The sequence below is a fragment of the Mauremys mutica genome, chromosome 12 (assembly GCF_020497125.1).
Source record: "Mauremys mutica isolate MM-2020 ecotype Southern chromosome 12, ASM2049712v1, whole genome shotgun sequence".
NCBI lineage: Eukaryota > Metazoa > Chordata > Testudines > Geoemydidae > Mauremys > Mauremys mutica.
Window position 1 is genome coordinate 65810569 of NC_059083.1, and position 17102 is coordinate 65827670.

Here is a 17102-nt window from a genome sequence, read left to right on the forward strand (position 1 = left end):
TCAGAAGGATTTGGTTATATTTTTGCGTTAGCTTATATGTTGGAGGAGCATGGGGGGAAGGGGCAAGAGGACAGGGAGCTGAGAAGGATGGTGTACAAAGATAATGTTTATTTTCTTTGGTTTTTGAGACAAATTGGACTGTAATTGCAAGTTTAAAAAGTACCACCTAAATCATTTAAAAGCTAAATTTTTCTTGTTCTAGTCTTGCCATTTAAATATGTATTACTGAGTGACATAACCAGGCTGTTCTTTAGAACTACTTATCTTGCTCTACAAAAAACATTAGTTATAGCCATGATCAGATACTATTATTATAGTTGCCTTAAAATATCATAGTTCTATATTCTCTGTGTATGGTTCTTGTAGAGGAGTTTAGAAATGAAAGAAAACTAGATGAGCAGTGAATTTAGTGTTTTGACACCATACATATTTATCAGTAATAACTCTCTGAATATTTCATGAGGAAATATTTTAATTTTTAAAGTAATTTTTGTTGAACTACCTTTTTTCATATTTCACCAAAAGAAGGGGGGGAGAAAAACTGAGTCAAAATAACTAAAATGTTAACAGAATATCAACACTTGACGTTGTATTAATCTCTTTCCAGTTATTACAATTTTCTTAAATGTGTTTTTTTTATTGCTTATTTCTGGTGCAGAGATATTGTGACTTCGAGACCAAAAATTTAAAATTTGTAAGGTTTTATTTTTGGAAGCTCCGTCAAAGGAGACATTTAAAATTAAACCAGGTAAAGCACTAGAAAACCTATTATTGTAGAGAGCATCCTGCATTGGCAAGCAGGTAGATTATGTTTTGGATTCTGTACAAGTATACTGTGCCTCATTATAACCTATTTTTTGTCTTTAATCTATTTGTTTTTCGCTGGTTTATCAGTTTCTACTAGTATACCAAAAGATGCAAAATACTTATAACTTCTGGTCAGTTCTGAAACAAAACTTTTCAGTGGAAAATATTTGTAAAATTTACATAAAATGTTAAATATGAACTTGATAATGTGGAAGATAAATTTACAATCAAACTCCTTTTATAGAAAAACTGTTTTTAAACAATGATGTAAGGTACTTATTGTGGTGCATAAAATTGTCTTATATACTTCTTTTTAAAATAGTGTTTTCTTTGTTTCAGTGTAATTTGGAACTTATGTAAAGTATGGTATCGTAACTGAGAAAGTAAAAATGTATTTAGTGATGTTATTTTAACAGAATTTGAATGTCAGACTAATTTTGAGTCTTGTTTAATCCTTTTCAGATCTTAGTCACAGTAGTTTGGGAGACCATTATGAAAATTCCCACTGGGGACAACAGCCCACTTTCAGAAGTGAAGCCAACTGCAGCTGGGATAAAGTGATAATAGACAGGACTGACAAGGAAGCGTGGCCTTCCATTACAGGAACTGAGACTGAATCTGCTTCAGAATGTACTACAGAAACTGACTCTGCCTACAACTGTGGCTCAGAGAACAGTAGCATGGCTACAGGGAGTGCCCAAGGCAACTTCACTGGACATACAAAGAAAACTAATGGCAATAATGGCACCAATGGAGCACTCATCCAAAGCACTTCTAACCAGAGTGCCCTTGGAGCTGGTGGAGCAAATGGTAATGGAAACTCAGCCAGAGTGTGGGGTGTGGCCACAGGCTCCAACTCTGGCCTAGCTCACTGCTCTGCCAGTGGTGGGGATGGAAAGATGGACAACATGATTGCAGATGGTAGAAGTCAAAACTGCTGGGGTGCTTCCAACTCAAATGCTGGCATTAATCTTAACCTTAACCCTAATGCCAATCCAGCTGCCTGGCCTGTACTCGGACATGAAGGAACTGTGGGAGCAGGCAACCCTTCCAGTATTTGTAGTCCAGTCAGTGCCATAGGTCAGAATATGGGCAACCAGAATGGTAACCCAACAGGCACCTTAGGTGCTTGGGGAAACTTGCTGCCGCAAGAGAGCACAGAACCACAAACGTCCACTTCTCAGAATGTGTCTTTCAGCGTACAACCTCAGAACCTTAACACTGATGGACCAAATAACACTAACCCCATGAACTCTTCACCAAACCCTATCAATGCAATGCAGACTAATGGACTGCCAAACTGGGGGATGGCTGTTGGTATGGGGGCCATCATCTCGCCCCATCTGCAAGGCCTTCCTGGTGCTAATGGAACATCAGTTTCTCAAGTCAGTGGGGGCAATGGTGAAGGAATGGGTAGTTCAGTATGGGGAATATCCCCAGGTAATCCTGCCACAGGAAACAGCAATTCTGGGTTCAGTCAGGGGAATGGAGACACTGTGAACTCAGCATTAAGTGCTAAACAGAATGGATCCAGCAGTGCTGTGCAAAAGGAAGGAAATGGAGCAAGTGCGTGGGATTCAGGACCTCCTGCTGGTCCTGGGGTACTAGCATGGGGCAGGGGCAGTGGCAACAGTAGTGTTGGTAGCATGCATTCTGGAGCTTGGGGCCACCCCAACCGTAACACCAGTAATGGGGTTAATGGTGAATGGGGCAAGCCCCCAAATCAGCATTCCAATAGTGACATCAGTGGTAAAGGATCAGCAGGGTGGGATAGCCCTAGTGTTACCAGCCAGAATCCTGCCATGCAGCAGGGCAATGAACAAATAAACTCTTGGGCCAAAGCTGCAGCATCTGTCACCACAGCTAGTGAAGAAAGTAATGACAGTGGTGGAGGTCAAAATGAGGGCAACACTGGGAGAGAAGGAGCAGGAGAGGCCAGAAGGAGAGACAAAGGGGTGATAGACCAAGGGCAAGTCCAGTTGCCAAGGAATGACCTTGACCCAAGAGTCCTGTCCAATACTGGTTGGGGACAGACTCCTGTAAAGCAAAACACTGCCTGGGAATTTGAAGAATCCCCAAGGTCTGAACGAAAGAATGACAATGGAACGGAGGCCTGGGGTTGTACAGCTTCTCAGTCTTCAAACTCAGGGGGGAAGAATGATGGGTCCATCATGAACAGTACAAATACCTCTTCAGTATCTGGGTGGGTCAACTCTCCACCCTCAGCTGTTCCAACAAATACAGGTTGGGGAGACAACAACAACAAAGCGCCAAACGGCCCAGGGGGATGGGGAGAATCAGCTAGCTCTACTGCTGTCAATGCTGCTGCTGCTGCTACTGCTGCCAAAAGTGGCCACGCTTGGAGTGGGACCGCAAATCAGGAGGACAAATCACCTACATGGGGTGAACCTCAGAAACCCAAATCTCAAAACTGGGGAGATGGACAGAAATCAAATCCAGGCTGGACTTCAGGAGGTGGAGATTGGACTGAGTCATCATCCGTACCTGGACACTTGCCTGAGGGGAAGAAGAATGGATCTGGATGGGATGCTGACAATAGATCAGGGTCAGGTTGGAATGAAACTACAAGGTCTGGGACCAGTGGATGGGGAAATGGCACAAACACCAAGGCTAATACAGGTACAAGTTGGGGAGAATCTCTAAAACCTAGCCCTCAACAGAATTGGGCTAGTAAACCCCAGGACAACAGTGTGAGTAACTGGGGAGGAGCAGCTTTGGTTAAACAGACTGGGTCAGGATGGGTTGGTGGGCCAGTGCCACCCAAACAAAAAGATAGCAGTGAGGCAACTGGCTGGGAAGAGCCTTCTCCACCATCCATTCGCCGTAAGATGGAAATTGATGATGGTACCTCAGCTTGGGGCGATCCAAACTACAACAACAATAAGACTGTAAACATGTGGGATAGAAACAACCCTGTAATTCAGAGCAGTACCACAACCAACACCACCACTACTACTACCGTTATCAACACAAATATGGTTGAACCTCAGCCATCGCACCAGTCAAGTGCCCAGCCGAACCGGTCCCCATTGCTTGGTCCAGGTATGGAACAAGTTTCATTTTCTTTTTAAGACAGAAGTAGGATACAGTGGAAATAAATCTTTTACCTCTCTCTCACACACTCATATATCTGTCTTTTAAGACATGCATACACGTTATAATAACGGAGAGTGATTTCAAATGTTTTTAATTAATGTGAATAATAGTATAAAATGAGATCTGTTTGGCATTTCCTATTTATTTAAATTGAGTGTGATTTAAGAATTTGTTCAGTTTTTCAGGTAAGTTTAAAAAAACATTTAGGATAATACAATTTTGTGGTCTGTCTTTACTAAAATAAAATAAAAAATATTACATTCACACCTGCAGAGCCCCCCAATGAGGAGTCTGGTGGCACCTTAAAGCCCAACAGATTTATTATCACTCCATTCATCTGAAGTGGATTTTTTAACCAACAAAAGCTTATGCCCTAATAAATCTGTTAGGCTTTAAGGTGCCACCAGACTCCTCGTTTGTTTCCCTCAGATCAGAAGTTTTCCAGGTGGAAACAACGAGGAGTCCGGTGGCACCTTAAAGCCTAACAGATTTATTAGGGCATAACACGGCTACCCCTATGATACCTGATCTGAGGGAAGCTCTGTAAAATTCATGAATAGGTCAGCAGGATCCAGGAATGAAAAGAAACTCATGTGGGGAAGGGGATCCTTCAAGAAATCCTTATGGCAGAATCTGCTGTCATAGCTGCACTCAGCATTGCATCAGGTTCAGCAGGCCAGTTGAGGCCTTTTAAGCTAAGAAGGCAAGGGGGAATGGAATGTCTAAAGAGTCTGCACTCACTTATCTACGTTGGTTGTCTGCTGCACAGGAAAAGCATCTGGAAAGTGAGGTGGAGGATTCAGCTGGCACACCCCATAAAAATGTAGATCTGTTCTCACTCATGAATTGACTCCAGCCCAGTAATACTTATGCTAACCATTATTTCATCCTCTGTGGGTTGGGATAGACATTAACTTTTAAAGACATAGAGAAAGGGATTGAAACTATAGCTACAGAGCCTATTAAAGTTTATTAGATATTTCATTTTTATATGTACAGTGTTGTAATGTTTGTAGTGTCCTTAATATTTTTTTTAGTTGCTAGATTTATAGAACATTAGTGGTTTAAGTATTATAAACAAAAATTATGCTGTTTACATTGACTAGTAGTAGTGATTACCCGTTGATGTCAGACATACTTGGCATAGTGTAGTAATTATCAAAAAATAGTATTTTTTGTTAACTGTTTTGTACCTGGAATCAGATTTTCCTTGAGAATAAGCATAAAGATCGAGAAAGTGAGCCTTTTGCATCATGAACTCTAGACCATAGGCAGGAATCCAGCAAGTATTGACTTTAATTGCTCCATAGCTGGGCAAAAGAGTTTGTAATCTTGCACTCTTTGTACTTGTGAACAGGTGTAGTCTGCCTTTTTATTAATTAAGGCAGTGTATTTGCAGATTTACCAAATCACGTGTCCCACATGTCTTAGGGTAAGGGATTTCTCTTCAATGCCCGGCTCTTAAAATCACACTTGGACTGCTCTCAAATGGGAAGTTGCCTTTTTACTGGTCTGCTGCTGAATTCAGAAATTTAATTAGGGAGGCTAGTATTTTCAGTTTTCTACCTTTTTTTAAGGAAACCAAGATGTAACAACAGCTGATAACCTAGATTATTCAGCTGTCCCTATGCCTACACTAGCTCTAGTCTGCCCTGCTGTGTCACTATTTCAGAAGAAAGACTGGAGTCTTCAGTGTCTTATTTTATATCAAGGCAGTTCCCCACTTCTTTGTCTGCTTAAGAGGAAAAAAAAAATTGTTTACTTGCCATGGTTGCATTGTTCACTCACCATGGTTCCAGTAACTCTCCCAGATAAATCCCAAACTTGTTTCATTTAAGGAAAACTGAATTAATATTTTATTGATAGTGCAAAGAAAGGGAGATGGGACATAAACTTACCTTAAGAGCATTCACCTCTGTACAAATATTACAGAAAGCTCTTTAGGTCTGGTTGAAGTTTAGTTGCAGATTTTTTGAAATGCGATCAGTATTTATAGCATGGCAGAAAATGACTCCCACAATCTACAGCTCTGTTAGCTTGATGTCTTGTTTAGATACCCTTAGTATTTGACAGTGGAAAAGCCACCACCTTTCTTTGTTCTGCTTTTGAAATCCAAGAATCAAAAATCTCATTTATAATTCTTCCTGGGCCTGACATGGAAGTACTATAATCTTTTCCTTGGCATCTTGGCTACCATTTTGTTTCTTGAACAATGCTCAGTTAACATATCTGAGACTAGCTTGGACTAGGTTCTGATAGCCAATTTGGAAAGCTGTGCATCCAGCGTACGATTTACTCAGAGACAAAATTTGAATTAGAAATTTAGATATCCAATAGAATTAAACTGGGCTAGTAGTCCTTACTTATCTCCCAGCGTTTGTGATAAAGGAAGAATGCTTTTCTACAAGTTAAGGAAGTTCAGAGGAATTTTGCTGACTAGCAGAATGAATGTAAGAAAAGCTTCTAAAAAATGTCACGCTAGCTATTGATTACACTCTTAAGCTTGTTGGTCTCTGTTAATTGTTTCAAACTTTCAATGGGTGGGGGAAGGTACCATGTTGTAACTCCTTTTCATAATTGTCACAGTCCTTACTAATCTCATCCTTATAATCGCAGCAGGAGCAAAGAAGCAGCAAGAGGAATTATAGAGGGAAAATTTAATAAATATCTTAGATACCTGTATACTAATGCAAGAACTATGGGCAATAAGCAGGAAGAACTAGAAATACTAGTGAATAATCACAGTTTCGACATAATTGGCATCACAAACTTGGTGGGAGGCAGACCTGTTGAAAGTCTCTGAGTAAGGCGTAAAAAGGGGGTGATTTCATGTTACGTGTCTACTGTAGATCACCTAACCTGGAAGAAGAGGTCGATGAGGCTTTTTTAAATAACTAACAAAATCATCCAAAACATGGGACTTGGTGGTGATGGGTGACTTAACTACCCAAATAATACAGCAGGTCGCAGATTATCCGACACATTCTTCCAATGCATTGAATGCAACTTTTATTACAAAAGGTAGAGAAAGTGATTAGGGAAGAGGCTATTTTAGGTACGATTCAAACAAATAGGGAGGAACTAATTGAGAATTTTGAAGGTGAAAGGCAGCTTTGGTGAAAGTGATCATGAAATGATATATATACACGGCAAAGGCACAAAATTAGAAAGTCCAAGGCAAAACCAAGATTGAACTAGCTTGGGATATAAAGGGTAACAAGAAAACATTTTACAAATGCATTTGAAATAAGAGGAAGACTAAGGACAGGGTAGGCCCATTACTCAATGAAAAAGAAAACGTAATAACAGAAAATGCAGCAATGGCCACAGTGCTAAATGCCATTTTTGTTTGTTTTCACCAGAAAAGTTAGCAGTGATTGGACAACTGACAAAGCAAACATCAGTGTAAATGGGGTAGAATCAGGCTAAAATAGGAAAAGAACAAGTCAAATATTACTTAGACAAGTTAGATATCTTCAGATCGGCAGGGCCTGATGAAATACATCCTAGAATACTTAAGGAACTTGCTGAATAGATCTCCGAGCCATTAGTGATTATCTTTGAGAGCTTGTGGAGGACAGGAGAGATACCTAAGGACTGAAAAAGGGCAAATATAGTACCTATCTAGAAAAAGGTGAATAAGGACAACCCAGAGAATTATAGACCAGTCAGCTTAACTTCAGTACCTTGAAAGATAAAGGAACAAATAATCGAGCCATCATTTTGTAAGCACCTAGAAGAAAATAAGGTGATAAGTAATAGTCAACATGGATTGGTCAAGAACAAATAATGTCAAATCAAGCTAATGCCCTAATAGTCGTCTTTGACTGGGTAACAAGCCTTGTAGATTGGGATAAAGCAGTATATGTGATACATCTTGACTTTAGTAAGGCTTTTGATACTGTCTCACAAGACCGTCTCATAAACAAACTAGGAAATATTGCCTAGAGGAACATACTGTAAAATGGGTGCAAAACTGTTTGAGAAACTACTCAGAGTAGTTATCAGTGGTTCACAATTAAGCTGGACGGGCATATCAAGTGGGATCCTGTATGGATCTGTTCTGTATCTGGTTATGTTCAATATCTTCATATATTATTTGGATAATGGTAGAGAGTACCCTTACAAAGTTTCTGGACAGTGCCACGCTGGGAGGGGTTCCAGGCATTTTGGAGGACAGGATTAGAATTCAAAATGATCTTGAAAAATTGGAGAAATGGTCTGAAATGAATAGGATGAAATTCAATATGGACAAATGCAAAGTTCTTCATTTGGAAAGGAATAATCAATTGCACAAATACAAAATTGGAAATGACTGCCTAGGAAGGAGTACTGCAGAAAAGGTTCTGGAGATTATAGTGGATCACAAACTAAACATGAGTCAGTATTGTTGCAAAAAAAGCAAACATCATTCTGGGATGTATTAGCAGGAGTGTTGCAAGCAAAACACAAGAAGTAATTCTTCCACTCAACATTGATAAGGCCTCGACTGGAGTACTGTTTCCAGTTCTGGGCACCATATTTTTGGAAAGATGTGGACAAATTGGAGAAAGTTCAGAAGAGAGCAAGAAAAAATGATTAAATGTCTAGAAAACATGACCTTTGAGGGAAGATAGAAAAAAATTGGTTTTGTTTTGTCTGGAGAAGACTGAGACAGAACATAAGTCTGCAAATGTATGTAAAGAGGAGGGTGATAAATTGTTCTCCTTAACCACTGAGGACAGGACAAGAAGTATTGGGCTTAAATTGCTAGGGGAGATTTAGATGAGATTTAGGAAAAACTTCCTAACTGTAGGCACTGGAACAAATTGCCTAGGGAGGTTGTGTAACCTCCATCATTGGAGGTTTTAAAGAACAGGTTAGACAAACACCTGTTAGGGGTGATCTAAAAGATAATACTTAGTCCTGTCTCAGTGCAGGGGACTGTACGAGGTAACCTTTTGAGGTCCCTTCCAGGCCTACATTTCTATGATTCTGCGTTTTCTTTTCCCTGTTCTATTTGTTTCCCTATGTTTCTGTTTTCCAGCCTTTGATGGCCATTTCAGACACTGTACATCTGTTTCTGTTCTTCTAGCTATACTTCCTGCCAAAAGACATATTTTTCAATTGTGTCTATTATTCAAGTCTGGACTGCTGCTCTTTCTACTAATTCTATTCATTGACTTGTACAGAGAGGATATCCTCTTCTGCACTGGGATAACAAGCGTCCTTGCACTTGTATGTCACTCGCAGAAGGGTACATTGGTTAAAAACTTTTATCTTCAGGGTGACTAGGAAAACATCTGTAAATGTCTGTTTTAGTCCAAACTCAAGTTTTTAGGTTGAGTCATTTCAGGAGGAAAGAAATATACAGCTTTCCTATATAGGGACATGGTGTGTGGTGAGCAAACTGCAAGGAATAGTAATGAAAAATATAGGTCATCTTTTAAATACAAGTTACCAGAAACCTGAAAGATAATGCATTGGAAATAATGTTCCATATGATGGTTCGAGACATCACAAAACTAAGCAGTCCTAGCAGTGTTATCTGAAATTCACCCATCCAGTTTTGTCTTGACCTGGAAAGCTGTCCAAGCTAATGCTACTTATTTTCTCTTTGAGTTCCCACCTATAAGGTTGTTTTGTTCAAGTTACAGATAGATTTGCCATTTTCTTTTCCTGCTACTGAGTTCTTGGTGTCTCTTATGTTGGTCATGACTAACACTGACATTCCAGATGCTGCTTCTGTCCAGTTGCAGAGGCAGAAAAAGCCACATCTCCTTCATTTTCCTCTACCTGGTGTACTGAAACATTACATATTTATTGTAATTTTGGTATAAAACTATTTCCATACACATTGTTCATAGCATCATAGAATTTAAGGCCAGAAGAAACCATTAGATCATCTAGTCTGACTTCCTGTCTATCACAGGTCCTTAACTTTGTCCCAGTTACCTTTGTATAGAGCACAATAACTTGTGTTTGGCTAAAGCGCATTTTCCAGAAAGGCATCCAGCTTTGATTTGAAAATATTAAGAGATAAAGGATCTACCATTTCTTTTGGTAGGTTAATGACGCTCACTGTTTTAAAAAAAAAAAAAAAGTGTGCCTTATTTCCATTTTGAATTTGTTTGGCTTCAGCTCCCAGTCACTGATTAAAGTATTTTTAAAAGTTGAGGATGTCTGTTTTAATTAAATTGACCTAAACTCTAGAAAGAAAATATTTTCAAGGGGCTAAATGGATGAAAAAACAAAGGACTTGCAAAACATTTTAATCATAGTACCTTGCACATGAAATTGTCACTTCAGATTTTTTAATCTTTCTGGCAGTGTTAAAGTAATTACTACTTTACACTAATACTGATTTTAGTAGATCATATCCACAATTGTGAAACTATACATTTTAAATTATGTGCTATTCACACTATTCAAATAATTCGGTACCTTGCACAGGAAAACTTATTCTTTTTAATCTCTCAGATTTTGAAAATTACCTTTCAATAAAAGGTATTACTATACACTGTTTCCTCTTCAGATGGATAAGCACTATTACAGATGTTTTTGTTTTCTAAATATATCTGCTTAAACCATATGACTTCTAATGATCATTTTTAAAAAATCCAACCTAGAAACCATAGAATTAGGTACAAATGACAATATCAAAAAATGTGCATGAATGTTTATAAAAAATGCTGAGATGGTGAAATAAATCCAAAATATTTATAAATTGGTATATGTTGTGAAAGGAAGAGAATTATAACTTTAAAAATTAATTCTCAAGTCATTTGTGCAACAATGTTGTGAATAAACGTGTGTGTGTGTGCATCACACAAAGAACAGTGTTAAAAAGTTGTAAAGTCAAGCACTCAAAAGTTAGGAATTGCCATAATTATGTGCAGCCATAATTGGGCCGCCTTATGATGCAGTCTTTAATTACGTGATCATGTACACAAGAGGGAGCTTCTCTGGGGATGAATCGGGTTTGTGTAGTAAAGAAGGCTATTATCTGTCGAATCCCTACTTTGTTGCAGAGATTGGAAATTATGTAGTGAATGAAGTAGGAGATTGCAGGAAGAGAAAAGGAGGTCTCATGGGTAAGACAGTTAGTTGAATGCTGCCCTGGAGTCCTGGATTCTACCTCTGTCTGCACTACATTATTCCTACATGATCCTAAACCTCATTTTCTAGATGCCAAACTTGAGACCTGGGGGTCTGATTTGTTCTAATGCTGGGCACTCACAACTACTCACCACTGAAGTCAGTGGGAGCTGTGTTTAAATATATAAGGTGATATAAAATGCTAAATACTCTGAAAAATATGGTCCTTGATGCCTGAATTAGGGCACCCAAAATTAGTGGATGCTTTTGCCCGTAACCTCTCTGTGCCTGTTCTCCCCACATATAAAATGGGCATAATACAGCCCCTTCACTTTAGGGTAATAAAGGTAATAATTGGAGATATACCAATCTCCTAGAACTGGAAGGGACCTTGAAAGGTCATCTAGTCCAGCCCCCTGCCTTCACTAGTGGCCTCCTCAAGGATTGAACTCACAACCCTGGGTTTAGCAGGCCAATGCTCAAACCACTGAAGATGAATTAATGTTTGTAGATCACTGAGATATAATAATGATGAGTGCCATAGAAAAGCCCATAAGGAAATCAATAACTCTGTCTTCAGAGCAGGATTTGAATAGGGTGACCAGATGTCCTGTTTTTTAAATGGACAGTCCTGTATTTTAAGCCCACCTCCAGGTGCCCTGACTTTTTCTTTAAAAAGAAGAGAACCAGCAGAGAACCAGCCCCTGGTCGGGGTGCTCAGCTCGCCAACAGCCTGGCTGGCAGGCTCCTTCCTTCCCACACTGCCTCTGGCTGGGCCGGAGCCCTGGGAAAGCCCAAAAATCTCGGGCACAGGCCAGGAGGAACCAAGCGCTGTGTGCCAAAGCCCTGCATAGCGCTGGCCTGGGAAGCCTCTTCGCCCCTCAGCTAAGCTCTTGAGTGGTGGTGGGAAGCAACTTCCAGCCTGTTCGTGCCCTGACCCTGTAGGCTTCACAGCAGCCTCCCAGGCAGGGGCTTAGCACCCTCGTCACCTGTCCCCCTTCCCCCATACCTGGGTCCTGCCCCCGGGGAGCACAGGGCTGCTCTGTTCCATAGGCACCCTCCCCTGCTGAGGCACCTCTCTGGCCAGGTTCACTGAAGCCCCTGCAGTCAGGTTCCCTGGGCCCTGCCACACAATGCATCCTTAGGGCTTAACCCCTTCCTGCCCTCACTGTAGCCAGGGGTTAGGAGGCAGCTGGGTTATGTCAGTGGCCAGCAGCAGTCTGGAGGTTCTGGGGTGAGCCCTGGCAGAAATCTGAGGGGGGGCATGCATGTGACCCTGCGTGCCTCCTGACCATGTGTTGCTTCGGGAAGACACAGCGCCAGGTACCAGGAGAGGCGAGTCCATCTTCGGGGCCAGCCAGGCATGGAGGGCAGAGAGCGCCGGGCAGGGAGAGTTGGGTCGGTCACCCCTGTGTGTGTGTGTGTGTGTGTGTGTGAGACCTCTCACCATGTGAACCCTAAAGCCTTAAAGATAAGAAGGTGAATAAAAAGAATCCAGCTAGGCAGTATTTCTTTTTAACAGGGGCTCAGTCAGCTTGATGTTAATTTGAACATTTATACTGAATAGTTCTGATTGATTGCCGTTGACCTTGCCTGAATACGAGTAATCTTACCAGGTGTCCCCTATTCAGCATAGGGAAATATGGTCACCCTAGGTTTGAATAATGTGCAGGTCTTGTGGTACTGGTATGTGCTGTGGCCTGGAACTATCTTTCTTCTACAGGAGATATTGGGTGGGCATCTCAACCTCTGTGGAGGCACCCGTGAGTCTCTTTATTTCATGCTATGTTGATCTTATAATATAAAAACTCACACAGTAAATATATAAAACCACACAGGAAGTAGGTGCCCTTAAGAAGTTACCTGTCACATCATGGAAAATGGTAAGAGTAATGCTATAGCAGGTATTCTCTCTCTTTAGAATAGGGAGTTCTGGTAATGCTTGCTTAAAAGTAAAAAGTTTACATAATTATTTTCAAATTGGGACCATTTTATTAGGTTGCACCAGAGTCATTTGCCCATGTTTTCCTTCATGGAAAATCTAGGATAAAGAAGAAAAATCCCTTTTTATTTTTTAAATCCTTTTTACTCTAACAACTTATTTCTTTTTTGCTACGTGACTAATTTTCTGTTGAAGTGTAAAAGCATATGATGAAGATGAATGGTCATTTTCTATCCTAGTTTCTCCACTAAGTGTGTTTCTTTCTAAGCAAATAAAGAAAAAAGATGGCAATTGAAGTGTCAAAGCTACATTGAACAGAATGAAAACAATAACCCAGAAGAGCATTTAACATTTTCTTTCTCAAAAAACAATTTTTAAAAAATATCCTGATAGAGAAAGGAAACCATTGAGGATCATCTTTAGGTCTGTAATTTAAGATTAGTATCTCAAACTCTACATAGACCGTCTCAACCACAATTGAACTTGGTGCATTTTCATTATATTGGACCAAGAATCTCCATGTAATTTTTTTTCTCTTACAATATGGAGGGCATGGGGCTGGTCAGGTCAGGAGAGTTACTATAATTTTACAATAGGACAGAAATATTGAGACTAGCACTAAAATATCTTGAGATCACACTGTAACCTCACGTATGGAATGGTGGCCACAACCCTCTTGCTTGAGCATACTATACTATGTCACCAGTTTAGGAAGAGAGGATTCTGTCCCTGTATTTCTGAGTTGATCCTCTACTGCAGCCCATTTATAAGGAGTGTAGGTTTTCACCCTTAGTGTGCAGTATGTCTAATTGATTTTTTTACCATTGGTGGAGAAGAGGGGACGAGGGGGGAATCCTGTGCTTGGTCCATAGTTCTAGTAAGTGTTAAAATGGCATAATACACATCCAGTGCATTTTTAACATATTTTGAAGGCAAATTAAATACACATTTCTTGCCTCTTGACAGTTTCTCTTAGACTTTTAATTGTGTGGTCTCTCATAGAGTACGAATCACTAAATATTAAAACCAACTTTTCCGCATTCCATCAAAATTTCAATATTGCAATTAGCAATATATCTTGTACAAAGTAAATTCTTACAGATTGCTGTAGACCATTTTGAAGGTAAAATACTGACCTGCAGAAAACTGATGCCTCTGTCTAGTTCTTGTTTTATGCACATAGTTAAGTTGAGTAAATGAGGTGGAGGTTTTTTTTCCCTAAAGGGCATGTTGAAAAGAAACACCCATTAAAATACCACCTGCAAAACTTTCTAAAAGTAAAATATGACCCTTAGTCTTTGAATCACAATTTCTTCTTGCACAAAGTAATTTTTACATAGTTAAACAGTCTATTGACTAACAAGCTGGCCTTGTGCATGCTTGTGTATCCTGACGCTAATCTCTTTAGGATCATGTTATGCTTCTGGAAGTCTCTCATCAAACTGCAAATAAAGCAAAGCATGCAGTATTTCAACAAAAGTTGATATGCACACCCATTCAGTCTGCTTTTTTCAGAGATGAATAGCTAGACAGAAATGGTTGCCTTTAAGCTCTTTAGCTAGCTACCCCCACAACTCATTCTGAATTGAAACCAGACAGAGTCCCTCCTTCACATAAACAGAAGCCTACATTTTTTTTGCATCTGTTTAATTTCTGTTATTCGATTAGGCAGTTCCTTTTCTTACCTGGAAAAACTGAAGAAGTGTGACAAAAGCCAGGGTGAATGTGTGAAACATAATTAGAAAAGAAATCCCTGCTAAAATATTATAAAATAAAAGAAGAAGAAAGGGGGACAGTCTTGTGCTCTGAGGAGTTAATATTTTTAGTCTCAGTGAATAATGGGAACCACCCATTTTAATTTCAGTTGGAAATAATAATGGCTGTATTATGCACAAGTGGTAAAGCAGCAACTGAGCTATACATTTTATCCCAAACAAATGACCAAATACCCTTGTGCCACTGTATTTATATGCTAAATACTTAAGGAAAATTTATTTTTTTTATTGGACTTGTACACTTTTTCACATTCTTCTGCTTGTAAACCCAATTGTGCACATTTTGGATGGAGAGAATTAATAAGTAATAAAATATCGGACCTCTAAAATGTATCTGTAATACCTGTTCTTTACCTAATAATGTGTGGTTAAGGTCTGATCTAAGGATATTCTAGTGCTAGACTCAATATCTATGTCCTGTTGTAAAACTAGGACTCTCTACTTTCTAATGATTAAAAGCTCCCATCTCTAGCCCTGATATGACACAAGATATATCAGACGTTAAACTCTTCACTGTTCCAGGACTATATGTATCCCATCCAATACCTCGATCAGTGGGAGTTTTGGGGATGCAGAGATAAGAAACATTTCTGTAGCTACTGAGTGGTTTGTGATGTTAGTAGTCCTGGTAGAGATGAATTAGTGGCCAGAGTGCAGATCAAATGTTTAAGTGTGCATAGTAAATGAAATCTCTCATTCTGCAATTTATTACACAGATATCACTTCTGCTTTTGTGGAGTCAATATTGTGTGTAGTATATTGTATGATTCTACACAATTTATAGTAATAAGCTTTCACTCTACACTTGTCAGCTGGGTCTAATGATAACGCATGGGTTTTTACCCTGTCCAACAGTTTTCGTATAAACGAATAATTGTCTGCATCAGAAATTAAATTTGTCTATTTAAGCCAGCCTCTCCACATTGCCTTCTAAAGAGTCTCAACCCTGACCTGAAGAATACTACCTCCAAGGGTGAAGTGGAAACCCATTTTTCGAGTTTTAGTTTTGCACCTCTGTTGAAAATAACAAGAATGCAATTTAGTGTTATTTGTGTGCATTTTTGGGGATGTAGAAACTGATGTGAATCCACAGACTAATTTCACACAGACTTCCAAATGTTTTATGTATGTTGTCATAAAAACAGTTAGGACTAGAGTATGCATGATTGTGAGGTTTGAGTTACTCCTAAAATTTAAAATATTTAGAACCAGAGGAAGAAAATCCCACTGAAGAATTTCAAATAATAATCTAACCATTGGAACCACCAAGGCCTCCATTTGCTTTGCTGATTAATGCAAAAATGCATTAGCACATCTCATTGATGAATCCTGACATAGAGTGCCACAGGCTTAATAAATAGTATGTGAGATTCTCTTTAAACTTATAATACAATCAAGTGTGCTGGAGCAAACAGACGACATAGGGGACAGATCAACATTAAAGTTTCCTTCAGCAGGTAAATTTGTAAAAAAATAAAAATAAAAAAAAAGTTTAGGAAAATTTCAAATAGTGTTTCTCAGTTATTTTTAGTTAATATAAAATTGCTATAAGAAAAGTTTTAAAGGGCTCTGAGTTGCACTCCCTTTCAGTACCTGGCCCATACTGGGGAAGCTAATGATCCAAGCAGCGGACCAAATTTGGTGATAAATCTTCATTACGTGCCACTCAGGCACGTTGCACATACAGTAAGAAGAAATACTGAACTTTGCCATCTTAAAGTCCTTTTAATGTAAACTTTGTATGCATTTTCTTAGTTTTAAAAAAAACAACTGAGACAACAACCATTCAATTGCATGGAACCATACCAACCCTTCACAAGATCAGCACAGTTTGAACCTAGGACCTTTAGATCCACAGTATACCACTTGCAGTAACTGGTAACAGTAGTGGGCAGTTATCATCTGTGTAGACCAACCACTAGAAGAGGGATGTGACACGCTCTTTGCCAGTTGTTTACGTTATTTGCTAGACAGCAGAGCAATGTTGGGAATCAGGAATCTTGGGTTCTATTCATAGATCAGGAAGAACATGTGGTCTAGTGGTAAAAGACAGCTCACCCATACATGTAGCTTTGGAACATTCATTCTGAAAGGCAGTGGACTCAGGAGCCCAAAAAGTATATCTGCCATTAAAGACTGCATTTTATTCCAAGCTATGGGATAAGGGAGGGGCAACCTCTCTTACCCTAACAACTTTTACAGATGATGTATGAGGCTTTGCTCGGTACTAAGAGCTGTTAAAGGTACAGAATTAACACCAGTATGTACAAGATCTGATGCTAAAACTCCATGACTAGGGCTCCCAGGTGCTACAGAAATACAAATAATAACGCATTGTCTTGTCCTGTCTTCATCTATGTTCAGAGCTCAAGCTCCATGCCCAC

At 39.5% G+C, this 17102-nt stretch overlaps 1 protein-coding gene across 11 annotated transcripts in view; it reads left to right on the forward strand.

Annotated features, from left to right (window-relative positions):
* The window catches only part of TNRC6C (trinucleotide repeat containing adaptor 6C), a 310753-nt gene that overhangs the window by 129251 nt on the left and 164400 nt on the right, over window positions 1-17102 (forward strand). For all 11 annotated transcript variants that reach the window (XM_044983142.1, XM_044983146.1, XM_044983143.1 and 8 more), the window contains one exon: window positions 1270-3870. In XM_044983142.1, coding sequence (XP_044839077.1) covers window positions 1270-3870 — 2601 coding nt within the window. The remainder of the gene's footprint in view (window positions 1-1269; window positions 3871-17102) is intronic.